The 24,511-nt window shown below is 52.9% G+C and overlaps 1 protein-coding gene across 2 annotated transcripts; it reads right to left on the reverse strand.

Annotated features, from left to right (window-relative positions):
- On the reverse strand, positions 1-23,802 carry DNAI2 (dynein axonemal intermediate chain 2). Of its 2 annotated transcripts, none has more exons than XM_005668635.3 (13): positions 23,701-23,802; positions 19,475-19,668; positions 18,929-19,090; positions 17,817-17,938; positions 15,239-15,381; positions 14,161-14,274; positions 10,900-11,039; positions 9,897-10,019; positions 7,287-7,510; positions 5,950-6,085; positions 4,916-5,062; positions 3,841-4,065; positions 1-1,728 (listed from the first exon to the last, which is right to left on the reverse strand). In XM_005668635.3, the coding sequence occupies exons 2-13, from the start codon at positions 19,655-19,657 to the stop codon at positions 1,624-1,626; spliced, it is 1,824 nt and encodes a 607-aa protein (XP_005668692.1). In that variant the 5' UTR covers positions 19,658-19,668; positions 23,701-23,802; the 3' UTR covers positions 1-1,623. The 2 variants fall into 2 exon arrangements, with proteins under 2 accessions (XP_005668692.1, XP_005668693.1); XM_005668636.3 differs by having other exon boundaries at positions 1,047-1,725.

Consider the following 24,511-nt stretch of genomic DNA (forward strand, 5'->3'; position numbering starts at 1 on the left):
GCATTTTAAAAAAAATTTTATTTACTTTTAAAATTTTTATAATTTATTTATTTTTTGCTTTTTTAGGGCCACACCCAGGGCATAGGGAGATTCCCAGACTAGGGGTCCAATTGGAGCCACAGCTGCTAGTCTATGCCACAGCTAAAGCAACGTGGGATCTGAGCCACGTCTGCGACCTACACCCCAGCTCACGGCAATGACGGATCCTTAACCCACTGAGCAAGGCCAGGGATCAAACCCACAACCTCATGGTTCCTGGTCGGGTTTGTTTCCGCTGCACCACGACAGGAGCTCTTCCAGGCGTTTTTTTCAAGGGCACTTTTGTTTTCGTTTTTTTTGTTTTGTTTTGTTTTTTTGTTTTTGTTTTTTCTTTTTGCCTTTTCTAGGGGCACTCCCTTGGCATGTGGAGATTCCCAGGCTAGGGGTTGAATTGGAGCTGTAGCTGCAGGCCTCTGCCAGAGCCACAGCAATGTGGAATCCAAGCCGTGTCTGCAACCTACACCACAGCTCATGGCAACGATGGATCATTAACCCACTGAGCAAGGCCAGGGATCAAACCCGCAACCCCGTGGTTTCCAATCGGATTCGTTAACCACTGAGCCACGCCGGGAACTCCTCAAGGACACTTTTGGTCCCCATCCGGATCACCTGACACCCACAGAACCAATGGAGGTCAGGGCTTTTCCTGCTGCAAAGCTGCCCCTGAACCATCCTCTCGCTCTACCTACATTTCTGGTCACCGGACGCTCTGCTTTGCTGGGTTTTCGGGGCAGCCCACTGCCCATGCTGGAGCCTCCGTGGGCCTGCACTGTCCCTGGCCCACAGTTGACCACTGTGCAGGGTCGGGAGTGAGCTGCCGGGGCTCCTGTCCCGGTTCTGCCCGCCACGGGCCCCGTGACCTGGGCAGGTCCCCACATCTCTCTTGGAGCCTGGAACCTGTTTCTTCCTCTTTCAGGGAGGGATGCTCAAAGCACAAACCTTGCAGGGACTTTATCCACAGAACGACATGAGGTAACATGAGAACAGTGCATAACGAGCACTACCCGTCAGCGCTATTGTTACTAATTTAATTTTAGGAGAATGAAGATGGGAGAAAGCTTTTGCCGCGCATAAGAGGAACCAGGCTCCTTTCATCCGCCGACTCCCGCCCTCTGGGAGGCAGACATTCCCCAGGGGCGCTGCTTGGAAAGCTTAGAAGTGGACAGCTTGCTGCTCGGACGTGAGTGGGGAGGGTCGGGGGCACAAGAGACCCCTCCCTCCACCACAGGCCTTCCCAAGGCTTTGCAAACTTGTCAGGAAGGCCCTCACAAAGATGAATTCGAGGGAACGGGCAGGGCCGGGTGACACGGGCGAGGTCAGCTGGCGCGTGGCTGAGATGAGGGGACCAGCTCTGGGAGAAGCCCTGCCCCTTCCCTCCCTCTGAGGGGTCTCTGGGGATGATGAGGGCTCAGGAAGCCATCAGGGACCAGGGATTTGCAGGGTTTGGGGCTGGGTCAGGGCCCCTTTGCTCCCCCCGCCCCGAGACCCTTTAAGGGAGGCGCTCAGCCCCCAACTTGTAAAGCCAGAGCTGCGCCGAGAGATGGGAACCGGAGGCGCACGTGTGAGCGGGACTGCGGGCTGCGGTCAAGGCTGACCTTCCAAGGTCGGGCTCTCTTCGCTGCCTCTTTCTTCCTCCCCTCCGTCCTCTCCCTCCACCTCCTCGTCTGTCTCCAGACTTGGTCGCCTCTGCTACGGAAAGACAACACAGAATTGTTGGGGGCGGGGGGCAGGGGGGCAGGCCTCCCCTGCACACAGGAAGTGAAGCCCTTGAACCTGGGTTGCTGAGCGCCCCGGGGACGATGCTGCCCACCCCACGAGGGCTAGGAGCTCAGCACAGCGGCACAGCCTTGGGCGTCTGCCGCTTGCTGCCTGGGCAACCTCCGGCTGGTTCTTCCAGAATCCCCTTGGTCCCCTCCCCTGTCAAGGGGGCATGATTTCTTGCAGGGCTGGGTCTGGGACTAGAAATAATGAGGCTGTAGTTCCTCTAGTGGCTTTTGGCGATAATGAACCTGACTAGCATTCATGAGGATGTGGCTTTGACCCCTGGCTTCACTCAGTGGGCTAAGGATCCAGCGTTGCCACCAGCTGCAGCTCAGGTTGAAGACAAGGCTCGATCTGGCGTTGCCGTGGCTGTGGTGTCGGGCAGCGCCTACAGCTGCAATTTAACCCCTAGCCTGGGAACCTCCATAGGCCGCATGTGTGGCCCTAAAAAGAAAAAAAAAAAAAAGAGTGTAAGGATCCAGCTATGCTTTCTCAGCTCTGACCCCAGAATTTCTGGCCAATGGCAGACCAGACTCAGAGGCTGGCAGGAAGGGTGCCGTGGGCAGAAGAGGGAGGGGGCCAGGTCCCTGTGAAGCTTCGCCCCTTCTAACAATCAGCTTCTTCAGTTGGAGTGGCCAAGTTTTGTGGGAGCACATTTGGAGACCCCAGCACCAGGCATGGAGTCTGTGGTCACAGTGCAATTTGTGGGCATTGCTGTCTGGAGGGCCGGGGGTCCAGGGGTGATGTGAGGGAGGCGCCCAGGGCTATGGGTGAGAAATCAGGGACTCCAGCCTTGCCTCGGCCCTACGTGTACCCCACGGATGGTGTGCGAATAGAGCCCCTCAGATCCAAGTATGTCCAGGTGTAAAATGCACCTGACAAAATTACAGCCTGTTTCTCGGGCCAGTGGGATGGAGGCAGGTGTGGGGAGCAGTCACGAGAAAGAGCCAATCATCTCCTTCGTGTGCTCACCCCCTTTGGTCACCATCCCTCCATTAGGCCTGAGAACTTGCCACTTGGCTCCCCTTGTTGGCTGGGCTGGCTTTACAGCTGGGCGCCCTGTGGGTCACACTGCATGTGCTGACCAGGGCACACCACACGCTTAACTTTCTGCTGCCCTTGTCTTGAACTTCTCAATACTTTTTTTTTTTTTTTTTTTTTTTTTTTTTTTTTTTTCTTCATTTGCTGCATGCAGAAGTTCCCGGGCTTAGCAATCAAATCTGCACCACAGCAGTAGCCAGAGCCACAGCAGTAACATGCCAGATCCTTAACCCACAGAGCCACTGGGGAACTCTTCCATACCTTTGAACTAGAGGCCCCACATTTTCCTTCCTCCCCTAATTAGGTGGCCAGTCTTACTTACAAGGGCAGACATTGGCCCCCATTCCCTCGTCTTTTCCCTCCTCTTTCACACCTTAGCATCTTATCTGTGGGCCCCTAAAAGCAATGGTCCAGACAGACGGGGTCTTTTTTTCCCCCTCTATCCCCTGGCACAGAAGGGGGCCTGGAAGGTGACCAGGCACCACCTTTATCGCTCAATCTACTCATTTTCCAGATAAAAATTAAGGACCAAGAAGTCAAGTGACCAACCCAGGAGCTACAGCGCAAAAGTGCTCTGGAGGTGGGGCAATGGATAGATGAGCTCAGGACCTCCCCTTGACCCCTGGCGGGGTCACCAGGGATCTCACACGCCACTCCCCCCCAGGTCTCCAAGGCTTTCTCTCTGATAACTCGTATACCCTCGGGTTCTCATTCAGTTGGTCACGTGCAAGTTCAAGTTGCCCACCGTGGTGGGGAGAGGATTCTGAGAAGCACGGGGCATGGCTCCTGCACTCAAGGAGCCTGACGTCTGGAGGCTTAGGATTCCTCAAGGAAAGGGGAGTGATTCCTCCCATTTGCCTGATGGACAAATAAAGGTCCACCTGATGAGGCCCCCTGCTCGAGGTCGCCCAGGGAGGCAGCCCCGGACACTGTGGGTCCCTCCCAGAGGACCCCCCCCCCCCACGCCCCATCCCCAACTCTGCTCAAGGCCCCAGCAACCTTGGGCTTCTTCTTCATGGCTTCAGCCTCCTTCCTCTTCAGCTCCGTGAAGATGACATCAAAGAACTCCTCCTCCGCCTTGGAGACCAGCTCCTCCAAGTTCAAGGTGGGCTCCTCCTCCCTCAGGTCATCGTCCCTGCCCTCCGCCTTGCCCTTCTCCTTCAGCCGCATCTCACGGTGTCTGGCCTCCAGGATCTTCTCCCGCCGAGTCTCACGCTCAAATATCTGGGGCGCACAGGGAGGAGAGGCCATGGGGCGAGACAGGCCATGGAGGTGAGTGGCTGCCTCCATGCATGGGGGCCAGGAGGGTTCCCCTCGCTCTACTCCAAGCAGCCCCCACAGAGGTCCACACTCAGGGCTTCTGGCAAGAAAGGAGGGCTAAGTATTGGGGCCAGAAGGCAGGAGCAGGGGACACCAAGGGACTCTGTTCCAAGGAGTTCCAAGAACAGGGACACAGGTATGAAGAACGCCCTCGAGGGTTGTATACCACACGGCGGCCCCGGGTCCATGGAGGACCAGCTCAATGATGGGACCATAATCTCAGGCAGAGCCAGCAGAGTCCCCCAGGGTCTCAGCACCGGGGTTTTCAGGCCCTCTGTGGGCCCCACGGTTCTGCGGGGGCATCTCCAGAGCTCCCTGGCAGGGTGACGGATCTCAGCCCCCCAGCACCCCTTCCCCAGGGCTGTTCCCCTCCAGCTGGCTTCTCCACTGGCATCCTGCTAAGTCTCCATGGGGGCAGGTTCTGCTGCAAAAAAAGGATATTGTTTGAAACTAGACAAATTGACTGAATCCAACCGCTTTGATTTGCAGCTGAAAGATGGAAGCCTGGAGAGATTAAGTGACTTGCCCAGGGCCACTTGGCTCCTGGGTGATGAAGCCAGGGCGGATTCAGACACTGCTAACACCCATTTCTCGTGCTCATTTCAGGACACGAGGCTGCCTATCCCCAAATGTCCCCCCATTTCCCAGGAGGTGACAGAGAGGGGTGTCGGTTCTTCTCTGGCTGCCCTGCTTGGCCAGGGGCCCAGGTCAGGATAGGAGCTGGCATGTGCCTCCCCCCGGGCCCCGCATGTACCGAGGAAGCCGTGTTCTTCTCGTTCCTCTGGAGGGTGCACAGCCCAGAGGAGACCTCCAGCAGCGTCGCTGTCCCCAGCTGGGAACCACAGGCGATGAAGGACCCGCTGTCCTGCACCCGGAGGCTAAAGAGGGCCTCATCACACACCTGTTGGAGGGGCAGAGCCGGGCAGGGGAGGAGAGAGGAGCAAGGTCAGTCTTTCTTGGTCTGATTACCTGGCTCCTGGGGAGGCTGAGAGAAGCAGCCCCCTTCAAACAACCTTCATGACTCGCCTGACCCCACCCTCAACCCGCAGGACAGAGTCCACACTTAAGATGGGCTGCCAGATACTTCACTCCCAGCCTCATCGCCCGCCTTACCCCACCCACCTTCAGTCCAGCCCCGCTTTCTTTCTTCTTTTCCTTTGTTTAGCTACACTTGCGGCACGAGAAGTCCCCGCACCAGGACTTGAACCGGAGCAACAGCAATGACAACATCGCACCTTTAACCCATTGAGCCACCAGGGAACTCCCAGCCCCACTTTCATTCTGCAATTGCCCAAACCCTATGCTTTTTTTTCTTTCTTTTTTTCTTTTCTTTTAGGGCATATGCATATGGAAGTTCCCAGGCCAGGGGTCAAATCGGAGCTGCAGCTGCTGGCCTACTATGCCACAGCCACAGTCACACCAGATCCGAGCTGTGTCTGTGACCTGTGGTGAAGCTTGCAGAAACCCTAGATCCCTGATCCACTGATTGAGGCCAGGGATCAAACCCGCATCCTCAAGGAGACTAGTCAGGTTCTTAACTTGCTGAGCCACAGCGGGAACTCCCCCTACGCTTTTCCATGACCTCAGCCTGCAAGTCTCTGCTCGGGCTTTGCTGATAGGATAACATTAGCTCAGGCTGGAAGGGTCAGCGGCCAGGAGCCTGAGCTTCTTAGGGAACAGGGCTGGCAGGAGAGGAGGCCAGGCACCTGCTTGTTTGCCTTTGTTAATTTCCCTCAGGTGATTCTGAGGGCCTGGATGCATGGGGAGGGGTGTGTGTGTGTACATGACCTTCAGGCTGAGGGCGGGGTCACACTGCTTGAACACGAAGTCCCAGATGTCCAGGGTCCCGTCCATCTTGGTGGTGAAAAACACCGCCGGCCTTACAGGGCTCCAGGCGCCATCAGTGAGATAAGCCATGTGGTACCTGCCGGGAGCCGGATGCCACTGGTCAGGGACCGCTTTGGTTGGGAGGGACACAGATCCCACAATGAGATGTCACCTTCCACCTGTCAGGAAGGCTAAATCATTAGAAAAAACCAAAGATGAGTGTTGGTGAGGGTGTGGAGAAAAGGGACCCCTTGTGCCCTGTTGGCGGAATGTAAATTGGAGCAGCCACCACGGAGTATGGAGCTTCTATATGTGGAACCCCATGGCATAGGGAGTTCCCGGGCCCGTGATCAAATCTGAGCTGCAGTTGTGACCTAAGCTGCCGCTGCGTCAGTGCTGCATCCTTAACCCACTGTGCTGGGCCAGGGATCAAACCTGTGTCCCAGCACTCCCAAGATGCCACCGATCCCATTATGCCATAGCAGGAACTCCTGGAATCTGGATTTTACAAAATAACTCCTCCTAGAAGATTCTGATGCAAGCAGGTTTGGGAACCACTGGAACCAAAGCAGCCCCTTAGGGTCCATGGTGGCACTGACTTTGCAGGGGTCTGTGGCTGCATAAGCTGGAACCTCAGACACACACTTAGGAAGGCGAGAAGGGAATCTGTCCCCAGGCCCAGGTCGCTGCTCTGCTCGCTTGGATCCCCCTGCACGGCGGCAGTTCTGCAGGGCATGTCTCTCCGGCTCACCACCCCGACGGGTCTCAATCCGATGGCATCCCCTTGGCCTCTCTCTGGGCAAACAAGGTGAGCCCTGGCCCCCTGCCCCCCACCCCGCCCCAGCCTTTCTGATCCAAGACTGGTGCTCTGTCCCAAACCCCCCCTCAGCCCCACCCCCCACCTCCCAGGAGAGGAGACCCACCGAGCTGTCCTGAGCAAGTGCCAGACTCTTACTCCAAGCCTCCTGGGTTCAAACCCCAGTTCTGCTCGTCACCTCAGCTAAGAGGCCAGGAGCATGTGGCTTTGCCTCCACGTAGCTCAGTTCCCCAGCCCAGGGAGGCCACGGGAAGAGCAAGGCTGGTGGGGATGGCTGGAGGGTCATGAAAATGAACCCATGGCTGTCATGATTGTCAATCTCAGCAGTTTGATGCTTATTCCTTCAAAACTGAATCGAGCCACTTCCTAGCAGGGGCTTAGGTGTTTTAGGAAGTGTTTTTTACATTTTACGGGTGTTCACAGAGAGGGGCCTTGTCCCCTCCATCCCCTGCATCCCCTCCCGCCCCCGCGCCCCGCTGACTTGGTCCACATGATGGATGACTCCCGGCTGTCTTCCGACCAGATGCGGGCGGTCCAGTCGCCGACGGTCAGGAAGTTCTTGGGGTAAAACGGGTTTCTCTGCAGGGCGTAGACGGGGCCGTGGTGGCCCGAGAAGGTGCACACGATCTTCTCGGCCTGCGTCTTGGCCTTGCGGTTGCAGGAGATGACGATGCCCTGCTCTGTGCCCACCATGAACTTGGTTGGCTGTGGAGGGGGTGACAGGGGAGTGGGAGCTCCATGAAACATCAGCTCAGGGTTTAGCTGGCAGGGTGAGCGACCTTCTGGGGTCAGGGGGGTGGGGGGTGGGGGGCATTCAGAGGTGCTGGAAATACCCTCAGTTTGGGTCTCTGCTCCGGCTGTGCCCCATCCCCTTCTAGGGATCCGCCCCCACTCTTTTTTTTTTTCGGCCACGCCCACAGCATGCAGCCGACCTCTGGCCAGGAATCCAACCTTTGCCACAGCAGGAGACCTGAGCCACAGCAGTGACAACTGGATCCTTAACCTGCTGAGCTGCCGGGGCAAAGCTGCCCCACTCTTTCCGCTCATCTCATCCTTCTTTAGAAGTGGCTCAAGGGGCCCTTGGGTAATGAAACCCACCCTGACTTCTGGTCCCTGGAGAATCAATCTCATCACCAACCTTCATCTTGCAGCATCATCGTGTCCACTAAGCACTTTGCCATAAAGATCCTTAACGTCTGTTTACACATAAAGTAAATGAATAAATCTAGAAGAGCCCCCTCCAGCCTCCAGCTACTATTCCCTGCAAAACTGGGTTACATTGTACATCTGTGTTCATAGCTTTTTTTTTTTTTTCTTTTGGCCATGTCTGCAGCATTTGGAAATTCCCAGGCCAGGGATCAAACCTGTGCCACTGAGGTAACCAGAGCCACAGCAGTGACAAAGCCAGATCCTTAGCCTGCTGAGCCAGGAGGGAACTCTGATACCATCTTTATTCATAACAGCTAAGAAGCAAAAGCAACCCACCTGTCCATCAACACACAAAAGGATAAACAAAATATAGTCTCTCCATACACTGTACTGTTATTTGGCCACACAAAGGGAGGACATTCTGACACGTGCTACAATACTGGATAAACCTTGAGGAGTTCCCGCTGTGGCTCAGCGAAAATGATCTGACTCATACCCATGAGGACACATGCCTGATCCCTGGCCTTACTCAGTGGGTTAAGGATACGGCGTTGCTATGAGCTGTGGTGTAGATTGCAGACATGGCTCGGATCCTGAGTTGCTGTGGCTGTGGCGTAGGCTGGCAGTGGCAGCTCTGATTCGACCCCTAGCCTGGGAACTTCCACCCATATGCTGTGGGTGCAGCCCTAAAAAGCAAAAAAAAAAAAAAAAAAAAAAAAAAAAGGGAGGGATAATCACATTACGTCCCAAGATAGTCCTGGGTGATTACCCACGCTCAGTACGAAAGGCAGTTACTAGGGTCCGGCACACAGAGCGGGGAAGATGAAGACTAGCGGCCGCGTGGTCACTGCATCTAGCGCTTGGCCTGGAAATCCCTGGTGCCAGGACAGAAGGTTTTTCTGAGTCCTCCCCACGGTGACCTCCACACCCAGGGTCAGGGGTCAGTAAGATGGCCTTCCACAGCCCACCACATTCATGCCCTGGCGTGGGTGAGGATGCCACCCCCAAGGGCTTGGGAATGATGTCACATGGCCTGGAAGCAAACCAGGAACAGTCCCAAGGGAGGAGCCAGGCCAGGAGCCATCTGGGGAGGTTGTTTTCTTGCTTTGGAAGGAGTCTTTGTTTGCAGCTTCTAGAAGCTTCCCTCCTCAGATACATCCACCTCCTGGTCTTTTTTTTTGGGGGGGGGGTCTTTTTAGGGCCATACTCGTGGCATATGGACGTTCCCAGGCTAGGGGTCGAATCAGAGCTGTAGCTGCTGGCCTACACCATAGCCACAGTGACACCAGATTCAAGCCATGTCTGCGACCTACACCACAGTTCATGGCAACGCCATATCCTTAACCCAGGCCGGGGATCGAACCCACATCCTCATGGATACTGGTAGGGTTTGTTACTACTGAGCCATAACGGAACTCCCACCTTACTGCTTTGACATTTCTCTCCTGTTCTTTCGCAGGTGCCAAATGCCATCCTCTGCCTGTGCTCTGGTTTTCCAAGGAGTCTCCTCTGATCTCATTTCCTTCTCCAACACCTCATCTTTCCCCACAGGAAGGAAGAGACCAGCTCAGGGTCCCACGTGAGGCAGGGACAGAGGCCGAGCCTGGCCTCTGAATGCTGGTCCTGGACAGGGCTCTTCTTGTAGCACAGGGCTTTCTGGAATCCTGTCCTGTCAGAAAGTTTGCCTTCTGATCAGCCCAGCCACTAGCCAAATGGTGACGCTGAGGGAATTAGAACCGCCTCCTTCCTCTACTCTGCTGCCCCCTGCTGGAAAGGTATTGTAACGACCACACAGATCTAGGAGGACCAGGAGAGGATGGTGCTTCCTGGACCAGTCCAGGGCACAAGATGAGAAGCCTCTGATAAACCAGCCACGGGCCTGCCCTTGGCTCTGGCTGCCCTGGAAATGGAAGTCAGGAAAGGGAGAGGCAGGGACGCTCACCAGAGTGGACTCAAACTCCAGGGAGATGGCCCCCAAGGCGTTCTCCAACTGTTCCTTTTTGGTGATGTCCATGACAACCACCTCGGTGGGCTCGCTCATCTTCCGGATGTCCCACCACATGACCTGATGGGCAGAGGGGTCAACGCTGAGACCTGGGCTCCCTCGATTCTCCTGGCGTCTGCCTTTACCTTTCTTGGGGCCAGTCACTGCGGCCAAAAGGGAGTCTGACAACTGCTACCAGTGACCCAAGGGAACAAACATGCTTTGAGAATCACTGCTCTGGTCCACAGTTCCAAGCCTGGCCGATCATCAGAGCCATGGGCAAGCTTCCTAAAATCCAGAGCTACTGAGTGAAAACCTCCAGGTGGGGGCCCTGGAGTCCATACCTTTAAAGGCTCCTCACTATATGGCAATATACAGCAAACATCAAAATGCACATATATTTTGACCTAGAAATTCCACTGAAGGTATGCTTCCTGGCTGTGCAGAAATCGACATAAAAATGTACTCTTTGCCACTTTTTTTGGTTAACTACAAATTATTAAAATCTACTTTAAAAACTATAGCATACCCATAATTTATTACATCTTTAACAGGCATAGAGAAGCACTTTATAAAATATGAAATCATCTTCAAGTCATGCGAAACAAAAAAGTGCAGATCAACGTGTAAGGTGTGCAGAAAGAGAGTGAAGAGAGAGAGAGATACGTTTGCTTCTGCCTGCAGACCCTGCCCCTGGAGGCAGAAGAAAGAGGGTGGCGTGGGTGGGGGCCACTTAAAGGGAGGAGGGACTGGGAGGCTTGGAGGCAGAGGTGGGAGGAAGGCGTTTTACTGTCTGCCTTATTGTACCTTTGGGGTTTTGTTCCGTTACATGTATTACCTAGTATTCAATTTTAAAAATGAAATACAAAAGGAAACATTCTTAGGGAATTTCATTGAAGCCCCAGGGAACCGCTACTGCTCCCCACCCCCTTTCCCCCTACAGCGCCTGGCTGGTTGGCACCTGCCCGTCCGTGGATGCTGAGAAGCATTCGGTGCCCGTCTTCGACTGCAGCCAGATGGTGCCATATACAGGGTCTCGGTGGCTGAACTCAATGGTGGACAGCTCTGCCACCAGGCTGCCTTTCCGGGTGTCCCAACAGGCTGGTGGGGAAAGAAATGAAAGGGAGCTGATGGGGTCATAGGCGTCTTTCCTTTGTGCAGGGAGCACGGGATAGAAGGATGCTGCTTGCTTGGTTTGGCAGGTATTTGGTTATTTTAGAATCAGGGCTAGGTTCAAACCAGCCTGAGTTTCTATCAGCCTCCAAACCACGCTTCATTCATTCCATTGATGCCCTAACACATGCTGAGCACCACGCGGGGCCCTGGGGAAGCCACTGGAACTGGGGCAGACACAATCCCTGGGAGGCAGGACGCGGACCTGCACGTACAGCCTGTGCTGTGATCACTCTGGAGGGAGACACACGGGGGTGGTCGGGGAAGGCATCCTGGAGGAGGAGGTGAAGAGGAAGAAAGACTGAGGATGAGCTTTGGGGAAGGCTCTGGAAAGTAACACCATTTAGGCAAACCTCTCCTGTCGCATCGACTCATTCCCTTTCAGTCTCTGTTCCTTGGCCGCTTCTGATCGAAAAGAAACCCACATAGGAGATTTAGCCTTTCTCCTGATTGATTATTAGTACTTCATCTCTTCTTCTTTACCAAGAAAGATGGGAAGCTTATCCTTTTTATTGCTTTGGTCCTGACAGATTCTGTTTTCATTTTCCCACGCATGCGCGGTGAGCACCCACCCTTTTATGCAGCGCTATTTCTAGGAAAGCCGGTTTTGTAAGACAGCAACAAAAGAACACGATCCACAAGTCTTAATGCATGGAATCCAAGTCCAAGCCATTTGGCCCTGGACCTCTCTGGCCCAGAAAGAGGTTTTCTTGGCTAAGCATGCTCGATTGGGCACAAGGATGGGTTCCCCTGTGTCCACTGCAGGCAGCAGCGCCCCAGAGCCTGGGCTGGTCTGAGCTGGCATGAAAAACCACTGAAAGAGGTTATGAAAAATGAGCCAGGCAGGGCTCCTAGCCCCGGCCAAGTAGCTCTGCTAGTAGTCTTTTAGAGCCCCAGCACCCAGAAAAATTTGCTGGGAGACATCTGGTTACCCGAATCTATTTCAGAACCTAGAAGCTCCCCCAGAAAGGAGGCAGCAGGTGTAAAAGGGAGATCAGAAGCCACAGTGCGCTTCTGAGAAGTTTCCCCACCGTTCTGGCTCCCACTCTTGGAGCAAGAAGAGGTTATGGGAAAGCATGTGAAGATAGCACGGGAGGGGAACACTTTTTGTGTCTGGTCGAGTCTGGCCTGGGGTGTAGACCAGAATTAAGCATTTAGCTGTTTCAAGGCCAGAGGTGGCGGGCAGGCAGGAACGTTCCGGGTCCATGTGGGCAGATTTCTTCTGGGCTCACCAGGGATCAGAATGTTTTCTGAGTGTGCCGCCAGCAAAAATGGCACAGTCGGGACCGCTGAGGATTCCCGCCTCCATAAAGGCCATGAGAAAATTGGCAAAAGTAGTCGGATTCAACTTTATCAGAACTCTGGATATTAGCCAAAGCTTGCAGCGAATCAGAGCGTTTATTCAAGAAAAACAGCTGAATCTTGGTAGGAACAGTAAGTTTGTGGCATCGTGACTTGCCCTCGTTAGGATCCTATACACTCCAGTTCCATGGTAGCCTGGACAAATAACATTCTGCATTCCTGCTAAAAAAAAAAAAAAAAAAAAAAAAAAAGCCTGGCAGTTTCTGCAGGATGGAACAGAATGGGGCTGGAGCTCTTTCAAAGGCTATTCAAAGAACTATCATTATTTGATCTGTCCAGTGGTTCCCTAGAAGGTTCTGCCTGCCCCCCTCACTTGCAAGGTTGTCTATATTCAACTTGACATGGAGCTTGCCCCGTAAAAAAGGTTTTTTGTTTTTTTTGGCCGTACCCTAAGCACCTGCTGCTACCATTACTCACACCCGTTACCACATAGGTTCCTGGGCCAGGGATCGAACCCATACCACAGCAGCAACTCAAGCAGCTTCAGTGACAACACCAGATCCTTAACCCACTGCACCACCAGAGAACTGCAAAAAAGGTCTTTTTAACAAGGCAATTTTGACAATAATTATAATTACAGGCGACTGATTAGCTTTGCAGCGTTTTGAAGTGGTGGCTAACACATGGGGCGAACAATAGGCTAACCAAGACGCTTAAAAGGAAAAGCCAGAGATCAAGATGCCCAAAGGGATTTTGAAAAGCTCCGATGTATTCCTGGGACCTAGAAGGTCACAGGCACGGGTGCGGCTGGGTGGACGCCCAGGGCTGTGCAAAGGCTCGGGAAAGAACCGAGCAGGCCCTAAGGTCTCACCTCTGAGAAAATCAATACCATAAAAAGTTGGTTCTTTGAATACAAAATTAACCATCCCCTAGCCAGACTGACCAAGTGAAAAAAAGAGAGAGAACTCTCAAATTACTAAAATCAGGACAGACACAGGAGGCATTACTACCAGCCTTACAGAAATGAAGTGACGGTGAGAGAATATTCTGAACGATTACATGCCAATAAATTAGATAACCCAGGTGATGTCTTGAGAGACACAGCTATCAAAACTGATTCAGGAAGAAATAGAAAATGCGAGAAGACATATCAAATGAAGAGGTTGAATTTTCCTTTTGAAAACTACCAATAAGGAAAATCCCAGGACCAGCTGGCTTCACTGGTGAATTCTACCAAAGCTTTAAAGAAGAATTAATACCAACTTCAAAACAAAAAACAAGAAAAAAAAACAGAAGTGGAGGGAACACTACCCCACGCATCCTATATGGCTGCTGTTCCTCACACCTGTTACCCTATAGGTTCTCCTGGCTGCCCTCCCAAGAGGGAGCTCCCCAACGGTCTCATTATCCCTTAGCCTCTAGCTACCCTAACCTAGCTCAGAGTAGGTGTGCAATAAAGGTTCCTGGATTTCACTTGACCTGTAATTTTCTAAACGTTTTATTTTGAGCGAATTTTAGACTCACTTGCATTTGTAACTGAGGACACGGCTGAGGTGATCAGCAAAACCGGTGTCACCGGGACATCTGGAGTTGGTCAGCTGCGGGAAGTACCCACCGCACTTTGTCCTCCACAGCGAGGGGGTCTGGCAGGTGGGCTCTGGTTGGACAGCAGTCAGGACCAAGGGGCCTCAGACCCCAGGGGACACGGGTGGGCTCCTGGTTAAGAGCCCGGGTCCCTCCTCCTTACCGATCTGCCCATTGTAGCAACCTCCCAGGAGCACGTGGGAATCTTTGGGGTTGTATTCCAAGGTGACAAGAGGAGAAGGCGGCTTTAGGGAAATTTCTGGCCGGTTGGGGTTTTCTATAAAGCAGAACAACAACAACAACTATAGATGTGCATCTTACCAGACCTGGAAAGAAAAGGACAGGGCCAGTTTAATCCCCTTCTACAGGTGGGGTGTCAGGGGAGGAAAGCCTTTCTCCAGGCTGCAACCTCTGGTTCTCAGTGGCTAGCACCTAGCCCTCGGGGCTCTTCTACTGGTTTTATTTTGGGGAATCAAGATTGTGTTTGTGTGTGAGAGAGAGACTGTCATTCTACTCCATTTCCCAGGTTTGCTATAAAATGTGGTTTGGGTTCTAAGGTTTTACGTGAAGGTGACTCTCCCCTGACTTGTGTGAACCAGTTTCCCTGTCCGCATCCTGGGGATAAGTCCAGCCCCTGCGGGCGGCTGTAAGAGCTCCTTGTAAGAGCTTCAGTGTAAAGCTCAGCAGCCACACCTGCTAATAATGGCTAGTGTTTATTTTCACAACGCCAACAAAGAGGGACTTCTGAGAGCTTGAAGCCTACCCTCTGCCTGCAACCTGCCAGGCTCTGTCCTTGGAGTGAGCACCACTGTCAACAATGATCCCTGTTCCCAAGTGGACACACTGCCCCCTACTGGGGAAAAGTGCCAGGACAGGCAGGATGGAGGCGAGTCCCCTTCCCTCCCCCTTGGGTCCCTTCTCAGTTGGCTGGGGACTCTTTCTGTATATGTTCATCAGGGGCTCGGAGCTGGGACTCCATGGGGTCTGGTCTTGAGTGATTTAAGATCTCAGAATGACGAGTTCCTGCTTCTGCTCTGGCTCCGCTGGGCTGCACCTGAACCCAGACAGGGAGGGGATGACACCGTGGCTTCTTCCCTGGTCCCTGCGCATCGCCGGGAGGGAACAGCCCCCTGAGAGCCTCACTGCTTCTACCCTCCTTCCCCTGCTGTCACTGGCCTCTGCCTGGCTCCCTCATGCTTCCCTGGGCACTGGACCCCCCCACCCCCACCCCCGTTTCTCACCCAGGTCCCAGATGTATGACTCGTTGCTCATGCCCTCGGGTGCCCGCTGAAAATTCAGGCAAGAATATGCCACTGCCAACTTCCTGTTGCCATCGGGGTGCCAGGAGAGATGTGTGGCTGATCGCTTAATTTCCTGGGGATCCCTTTAGGGGAGGGCAAGAGGGCAGAAGACTGGAGCGCCAGGATCCCCACATTTCTTATTTGCTACATTTGTCCTTAGAAAAAGTCAAACATATTTAAATATTCACTCAGAGAAATTTATTTTTTTCTTTTTAGGGCCCTACCTGCGGCATATGGAAATTCCCAGGCTGGGGTGGAATCTGAGCTGCAGCTGCCACCTACACTGCAGCTTGCAGCAGGAGCACTGGATCCTTAACTGATCCGAGCAAGGCCAGGGATTGAACCTGCATCCTTGTGCATACTTGTCAGGTTCTTAACCCACTGAACCACAACGGGAACTTCCAGAGAAATTTATTTCTTAAACAAAGATGACAGGACTCTCTTAATCAGAAAACTGACCTCGCCAGCCATAAATAAAAAGTAATAATGAAAAATTAAGACCATGGAAATCAAATACTAAATTTCAGTCTGATGCTTTCATTTGCTGAAAGTTTTGAGTCTGAGGCTTGACTTCTCATTACTATTAAATTATAAGGGAAGGTGACAAATCCAGCAATCATGCTCCTTGGCATTTGCCCAACTGAGCTGCAAACTTAGGTGCACACAGGAGTTCCCGTTGTGGTGCAGTGGTTAACGAATCCGACTAGGAACCATGAGGTTGCGGGTTCGGCCCCTGCCCTTGCTCAGGGGGTTAGGGATTCGGCGTTGCCATGAGCTGGGGTGTAAGTCCCAGACTCAGCTTGGATCCTGCGTTGCTGTGGCTCTGTTGCAGGCCGGTGGCTACAGCTCCGATTAGCCTGGGAACCTCCATGTGCCACGGGAGTGGCCCCAGAAAAGCCAAAAAGACAAACAAACAAAGAAAAAAAACCCCTGCACACAGATGTTTCCAGCAGTTTTATTCATAAACTACCCAAACCTGGACCCAACCAAGAGGTCCCTCCGTGGGTGAATGGATAAACTGAGGCACATCCAGACATTGAAATATTATTCAGCATTAAAAAGAAGTGAGCTATCATGCCATGAAGAGACATGGCGGAAACTTAATGTGCATTATTAACTGAAAGAAACCCATCTTAGAGGGCCACACCCCGTGTGCTTCCAAGGATATGACATTCTGGGAAAGGCAAAACCATGGAGACAGTACAAAGATGAGTTATTGCCAAGGGTTTGGGGGGAGGAAGGGATAAATAGGTAAAACACAGGGGATTTTTAAAAATTGAGGCAGAGTTGATTTACAGGGCTGTGTTAGGTTCAGGTATACAGCCAAATGATTCAGTTATACGCAGATGCTTTTCCATGATAGGTTATTACAAGATATTGAATATTGTTCCCTGTGCCACACAGTATACTTGCAGTTTATCTATTTTACATATAGGCGGGTGTATCTGTTAATCCCCAACTCCTGATTCATACCCACCCTTTGGGTAACCATAAATTTGTTTTCTTTGTCAACAAGGGATATTTAGGGCAGTGAAACTCTTCTGCATGTTACACTTGGAATAAACAGCACAAAGAGTGACCCCCGTGTAGACTACCGCCTCTGTGCTCTAGGCTGAGTGGTCCCCCCAGATTTCCTATGTCGAAACCTAATCTTCAATGAGCTTCTATTAGAAGGTGGGGCCTCGAGGAGGTGATTAGGTCACGAGGGGGGAGCCCTCATGAAGGGGGTTAGTGTCCTTATAAAAGAGGGTGCAGGAGTTCCCATCATGGCTCAGTGGTTAATGAATCCGACTAGGAACCATGAGGTTGCGGGTTCGATCCTGGCCTTGCTCAGTGGGTTAAGGATCTGGCATTGCTGTGAGCTGTGGTGCAGGTTGCAGATGCGGCTCGGATCCTGTGTTGCTGTGGCTCTGGCGTAGGCTGGCGGCTACAGCTCCGATTCGACTTCTAGCCAGGGAACCTTCATGTGCCGGCAGGAGTGGCCCAAAGAAATGGCAAAAAGACAAAAAATAAATAAATACATAAAAATGAAAAATAAAAATAAAAGAGGGTGCAGAGATTCCCTCATGCCTTCTGCTCTGAGTTCACAGTGAGCAGATGGCTGTCTATGAATTAGAAAGTGCATCCTCTCCAGACACAGAATGTGACCGTGCTGGCACCCTCATCTCGGGCTCCCAGCCTTCAGACCAGTGGGAAATAAATTTCTGTTGTTTATAAGCCACCCCACTTATGGTATCTCATTACAGCAGCCTGAACTGCCTAAGGACAGGTGAGAATGAGATCAGTGTTTGCTTACTCTTTCCCCAGACTCTGTCCTCCCTTTCCACCAACCAGACCTGCCCCCAGGGTAGGGACCACTTGTCTGCTGGGCGTTTTACTGCTCTGCCCCTTATCAAGCTCGGTGCACAGAGGGCATGGTACCCACAGCGTGGGGTGATGGGCAAGGGGTCACCTTTGGGAGCACCCACCCATAGAGGCGACGGAGACTGGCCAGACACCTGTCTGGCTGTAGAGGTACCTGAAAACATTGATGGTTTTAGCTGAAGGGGCCTCATCCGTCACCTCTACTGCATCCTCATCATCGAAATACTCCTGGTAGATGTCAATGGCATTATTCTGCTTGATGCAGTGCTCCATGATCTGAGGGGGACACATCGGGAGGTCTTAGCGGCAAAGGGAGGTCCTTTAAGCCTGACCAAGGCTGAGATGGAGTCTGGGAGGCAAGAAATATCTAGTGGTTTTTTTTCCCATTCTTCCAGCCCATGCATTTTCAATGTGGGGGGGCGGGGGGCGGTGTGGAGCAACCCTGCCCCCAAAGCAGTGGAAGTTGGTTCTTGGGGGTAAAATAATATTACTCTTTGCACAAAGCACAGATAATCATACAACATATAAACAATATATGGTATATATACACTATTAAATTTTCATGGTGGGGGAAGTGTCTAAAAAGGCTAGTTGGGGCACAATGAAAAAAGGTGAAGAAACACTGCTCCAGACCAACAGAGGTAGTACCCACTCCGTATATGGCATCCATCTCCTGGTTCTTCCACCCAGAAGGCAACTCTCCATTATTCCAAATGGCCAACAAGGAAAAGCTCAAGTGCAAGGGCCACCTCCTCCAGGAAGACGTCCCTGATTGCTTCCCTCCTTATGGGGCAAAATGCCAAAGCATCTCCCTCCTCACAGCTTTTCTTTCTATGTCATACAGTGATTGCTCTGTATGTGCCCTTGGCCTCCAGCAGACTACAAATTCTTTGGGGACAGGATGCATGAGAATTTCATTTTTGCAATCTCTACTGAGGCTAGTAGAGATTAGAAGCTTCGTCCAAATGTGTGGAATGAACGGATGATCCCTATTGGCAGGTAGCTGCCAGGTGGGGTTCCTTGGGGGTCTCTTTGCCCAAGGGTTTTCCCACTTTGCAGATGCCTTCTAAGACCTGTTCAGCCTTGGACTTCCCTGACTTTATCCTTCAGTCTGCTGTGTGGACCTGTCTGCCTGCTCCCAGACAGCAGGGTCCATAAGGCAGCTGGCGTCCTCCCCTGAGGAGCCATAGCCGCTGAGCTTGCCGTGCGGCTGGGGAAGCGGAGGGTGGCTGGGGCCCTGATCACTGGTGCCGAAGGAAGCCTTACCGAGCCCAGCTGCGTGATGGCGTTGATGTAGTTCTCGTCCTTTTCCACCTTCTTCCGGAAGCGGATGGTCTGCTCCAGCTCCAGGGGGTTCACGTCCTTGGGCCAGCCCCCCTCGACGTGGTTAACCCCCCGGGTCTCCATCTCAAACCGCTCCGTGTTGGCCTAAACAGGGAGCCAAGGATGAGAAGGCGCCTGCCCCTGGTGTAAGTGTATGGCCACTTCTGCAAACCAGGATCCTAGGGCTTCCGGGTCCCTGGGCCCTGGTACCCTCCCACTGGTCTGGAGGCTGGGAGCCTGAAATGAGGGTGCCAGCACGGTCACGTTCTGTGTCTGGGGAGGACACCCTTTCTAATTCATAGATGGCCATCTGCTCACTGTGAACTCACAGAGCACAAGGCATGGGTCTGAGGGCAGTTCTGCCCTCAGGCGTCCAGCATCTGCGATGGTCCAAGCTAACTGGCTCCAGGGGGATGGAGTCACCCAGTCCCACCTCCCTGACCGGGCGCCCACACCTCCATTGGCTGGGGCCCTGGGGCAGGGACCCACCTCGTGTTCCGACATGCTGGTGGAGCACTGGATGCCCTTGTCCACGGGGTTCCGCTCCACGAACTGCTGGGCCAGCTCGGGGTTGGGCTGGATGTCGATGTTCAGCTCTGCCTGGCGGTCGGAGAAGTTGCACTGCTTCCCGAACTCGCTGCGCCGCTTGACGTACACGTACACGATCTCCATGGCGCCGCCGGCTGCGGGGACAGAGGGGGCTGTGCCACGAGGGGCCCCACCCGGCTGCTTCCCCCTCCCCACGGGCCCCACCAGCGGCGGCTCCGGGTTCCCAATCTGATCGGGGTGGTGGTTCCCTAAGAGAGTCACCCAGGCGCTGCCTCTGCATTTGAAAAGGTAATTTACAGAGAGCTACGTGCATGCTCAACACGACGCTGTTCAGTCCTTACCGCTGCCCTCCGAGGTGGACCGATTTCATTTTCTTAATGTTGTCTTTTGAAATCCAAAAATTCTATTTATTTATTTTGCTTCTTTTTAAGGGTCGCACCTGTGGCATATGGAAGTTTCCAGCTAGGGGTTGAATCAGAGCTGCAGCTTCCAGCCTACACCACAGCCACCGCAACACCAGATCCGAGTCACCTCTGCAATCTACACCACAGCTCTTGGCAATGCTGGATCCTTAACCCACGGAGCAAGGCCAGGGATTGCACCTGCGTCTTCATGGATCTGAATTGGATTCGTTTCCACTGCGCCACAATGGGAACTCCAAGTTTTAAAATTCTAATGAGGTCCAGTTTCTCATTTCTTTTTTTTATGGGCCATGCTTTCAATGCTGTAACTGATCAGACTTGGAGGAAATATTTGCAAATCATATTTCTGATAAAGGACTTGTATCCAGAATATCTAAAGCCCACCAGATCCCCCGGGGCGGTGAAGAGCAGTTCCAGGGACTCTTATGGCATGTCCACTACAACGCCCCCAAACAGGCATCCCAGTTCTCATTCTGCAGATGACAAAAACGATGGTCAGAAAGTACCAGGTCAAAGGTCACAGTTCTTAATTCTAAGTACACCCAAGACCCAGACACATCTGGCTCTAGAGCAGTGATTCTCAACCTTGTCTACACCCTTATAAACACCCAGAGGGCTTTATAAAAATCACAGTGCTCAGGCCGAACTGCAGACTAACTAAATCATAATCTCTCAGCAGTTTTTTAAAAAACAAAATAAAACACATAGGAGTTCCCTGGTGATTCAATGAGTTAAGGATCCAGCGTTGTCACTGCAGTGGCTCTGGTTACTGCTGTGGCATGGGTTTGATCCCTGACCTGGGAACTTCCACATACCATGGGTGCAACTAAAAACAGAAGGAAAAAAACCCATGTAATTCCAGCAGGCAGCCAAGGGTGAGACCCACTGATTTAAAGTGAGGGCTCTCGGAGTTCCCTCCTTGGCTCAGCAATAAGGAATCCCACTAGTACCCACGAGGATGAGGGTTCAATCTCTGATCTCACTCGGTGGGTTAAGGATCCGGTGTTGCTGTGAGTTGCAGTGTAGGTTGCAGGCTGGGCTCGGATCTGGTGTGGCTGTGGCTGTGGCATAGGCCGGTAGCTGCAGCTCCAAGTTGACCCCTAGCCTGGAAACTTCCATATGCTGTGAGTGCAGCCCTAAAGAGACCAAAATAAATAAATAAATAAATAAATAAATAAAGATTCCCAGGCCTCCTCCTGCAAATGCTCATCTATATGTCTGGGATAAGTCCTAGCAATCTGCGTGTTTCACAGTCACCCTAGATGGGTATTACAACCAGATCCACCTCCTCCAACCTCCAGGGCTTCAAGGAACCAGATGGGTGGGCCCAGGCTGCTGAACCCTGAGATGCAGAACTAAGACAGCCTAGAAGCATGTGCCTGGGTGGCCTTGGGCTCTGGAGCATCTGGGAGGGTGATAAGCATGAGAGGTTAACTCCTAGGTCCCTTTGCATCCACATACGTTGTTCCTTGAAGTCAGTACCACCCATCCCCCATCCTCCCCTCACCCCAAAGCCCCAGGCAAAACTTGTCTTGAACCAGACTCACAGAGAGCAGTATTTTCCACTCTTTCTTGTGGTTTGGAAATTCTCCTACTCGGGAAGGATAGAAGAACAGAGGGCTTGGAGAACAGAGGGCGGGGACAGAAGCACAAAATATAGCAGGTGGCCCTAATGGTTTATTCGACATGGACAAGATAGGACCTTGTGAAAAAGAATGCACATCCAATTAGCTTTTTCCCCTCCACTGGTACAATGCTGAAGTACAACAGGGCTGCACCTGAGCCCAACTCCCCCACCCCCAGTCCCCTTTCTGTCTCCCAAGGACTGCCAGTCTCAGGCAATTACAAACTGCCCATCTCTCTCTCTCTCTCTCTCTCTCCCTCTCTCTCTCTCTCCCAGTTAAAAGACAATTGCTATGAGACAGCCTGCTCCTAGAGAACACAAGGAGTCTTAAGAGCATGAGGAAACCCCAGGAAGAAAAAAATAGCCTCTTTAGCCCTGATCATATTTTTAACAGCTTTGTTTTCCTTCTTGGTGCTTCCCAAGGCCAAGCCGGGAGCGAGAACAGAGGCATTGTTTTCTTTCTGGAGGCAGACAGAGGGGACATTTAAAGCCTGGCTGGGGATGGGAAGACAGCTCATTCAAGGACCTCGAGTGGGCTCTTTCTCACAAACTGGCGAGGCATGAAGATGAATGGTGAGGTCAGAGCTGGGGGTCTCGGGAGGTCTCTCCCTGCCCTGGGGAGACACGTTCCCCAGGCTAGGCTGCCCCCCAGCAACCGTCTGAGCGGGGCTGTCTGCAAAGGGGGCTTCCAAAGGAGGCAGGAGCAGCATTACTGCCCTCTAGGAGTTTGGGGGAGGAGCTCGACCATCCGTGGGAGCCTTGAGACCCCCTGGCATTGCAGACACACACAACTGGAGACGTGCTGATCTGAATGTAAAAAATGCAACCGACTCCAGAGTTCCCATAATGGCTCAGTGGGTTAAGAATCTGACATAGTGTCTGGGAGGATGTGGGTCTGATCCTTGGACTTGCTCAGTGGGTTAAGGATCAGGCATTGCCTCAAGCTGCAGCGTAGGTCACAGATGCAGCTCAGATCTGGTGTTGCTGGGGCTGTGGCACGGGTGGGCAGCTGCAGCCTGGGAACTTCCATGTGCCACAGGTGTGACCATAAAAGGAAAAAGAGGGAGTTCGCTTCGTGGCTTAGAGGTTAACGAACCCAGCTAGGATCCATGAGGATGTGGGTTCGATCTCTGACCTCACTCAGTGGGTTAAGGATCCAGCGTTGCTGTGACTGTGGTGTAGGCCGGTGGCTGTAGCTCCAATGCAACCCCTAGCCTGGGAACTTCTATATGCTACAGGTACGGCCCTAAAAAGAAAAAGAAAGAAAGAAAAGAAAAAGAGAAAAAGAAAAACAAATTCAACCATCTCCTGTATCCTGGGGCAGTCAGACTGGAACCTTCAAATATAAAAACTTGTCTTGTGCAGTCATCCTGAGCAAAGCAATTCCTGGAAAGAACCTCCCTGGGCTTAAGAGAAAGTGTGTTTTCCAAATAGGGCGCCAGGAGTTCAGTGCGGGAGCTTCCAGGGGAGGCAAGCGGAGGGTGCCCCCCTTCCTGGCCGCTGGACACCCTGGGGGTAGAAAGGCCAGAAGTTCTCCTCTTTCTCTGGCCCCGGGGGCAGCCCCCAGTCTCCATGCCCCACCTGGCAGGACAGAGGAAGGTGGGGGAGGTCTTTTTCTCTCTTTCTTGTGTCTGTGCACCTTCTGGAATTTGCACCAGGGACTCACTGGCCTTCCAAAGAGGCTGGGGCTTCCTGGTGCTCAATCACTATTATTTCTTTCCCTCCATTCTTACCAGAAAGCTCTCCTCTCCACAGGTCCAGCCTTCCCCCAGCCCAACCCCATCCTTTTAGCTGTAAGCCCTTCAGAGGTCTCCAGTCTCCTCCAGGAGACAGATGGCCTCTGGATCCGACTGGCAGCAGGGGGTGCAGAAGGCAAGGTGTTTAGAACTTGCTGGGTCCTTTGGCTCAGGGAGCGGGGAGCGTTGAGAGCCGCGAGGATTAATGGGGCGGGGGACACCAGCAGCGCTAGTCCCAGGATCCGCTACCTGGCAGAGCTAGGCCGGTAAGGCACCCCGCGAGGCGTTTCTGGCACTAGGGGTGATTCTCACCCTCCGGGCCTCTCCCCTCCCCTCTTCACTCGCCTCTTCAGCCGCGGACATCCACCCCGCGCCCTCCCTTACCCTCGGTCCGCTCCTGCTGCCGCTGGGTCGCCGGGGAAGCCCCTGAGCCGAGGCGCGGGCTCCAGCGCTGCTCAAACGGCTGGGAGCCGCGGAGTTTACCCGTTGCCTAGCAACCCCGGCGGGGCTGGGACGCGAGGCGGCGCGGAAGGAGACTCAGAGCACGTGACTCCCCAGACCGCCACGTTGGAAGCGCCGCTTGTCCCCTTTAAGTTAGCGAGCATCGGAAATGATACACGTTTGTAGGATCTTTGCCAAGGCGCTTATCCAAGTCCACAAATCTGCATTGGGCAAGATCCCGAGAAAATGTAAATTGCAGTCAGCGCGCCTCGGCGTCCTGCGCCCTCGCTGCTCTGCGCCGGGGGCTCTGCTCTTTATTTGCTCCGGAGGTTATTTTACCACCTCTTCCTTCAGTTTCCTCGTCCACTAAGTGGGCTTTATACCCCTCGGCCTCCTCTCTGCTACCATATCCCCTGCATGTTGCATAATAAGCTTAAGTCTGACTACACCACCAGGATGGAAACTCCTGGAAAGTAGGGACTGGGTGTTTCCCAGTTTAGCTCTCGGTCACCGCATTGTGAGCATGTACTAAGCGTTTACTGAATGAATGATAAGTAGATAAGTTTTAAAAACGACATTCCTCACGGTAACGGCAATGAGGTTATGGCAATAATGTAAACTATAAGAAGGAGGTTGGGGGCTGAGAAGCACATGTTTAAATCCCAGTTCAGCCATTCACTGATGGCATGACCTTGGGTGAGTTACTTTTCTAAGACTCAACCGTCCTGGTCAGCAAAGGGAGGGGACAGTGGCA

Source organism: Sus scrofa, chromosome 12, assembly GCF_000003025.6.
Source record: "Sus scrofa isolate TJ Tabasco breed Duroc chromosome 12, Sscrofa11.1, whole genome shotgun sequence".
Taxonomy (NCBI): Eukaryota; Metazoa; Chordata; class Mammalia; order Artiodactyla; family Suidae; genus Sus; species Sus scrofa.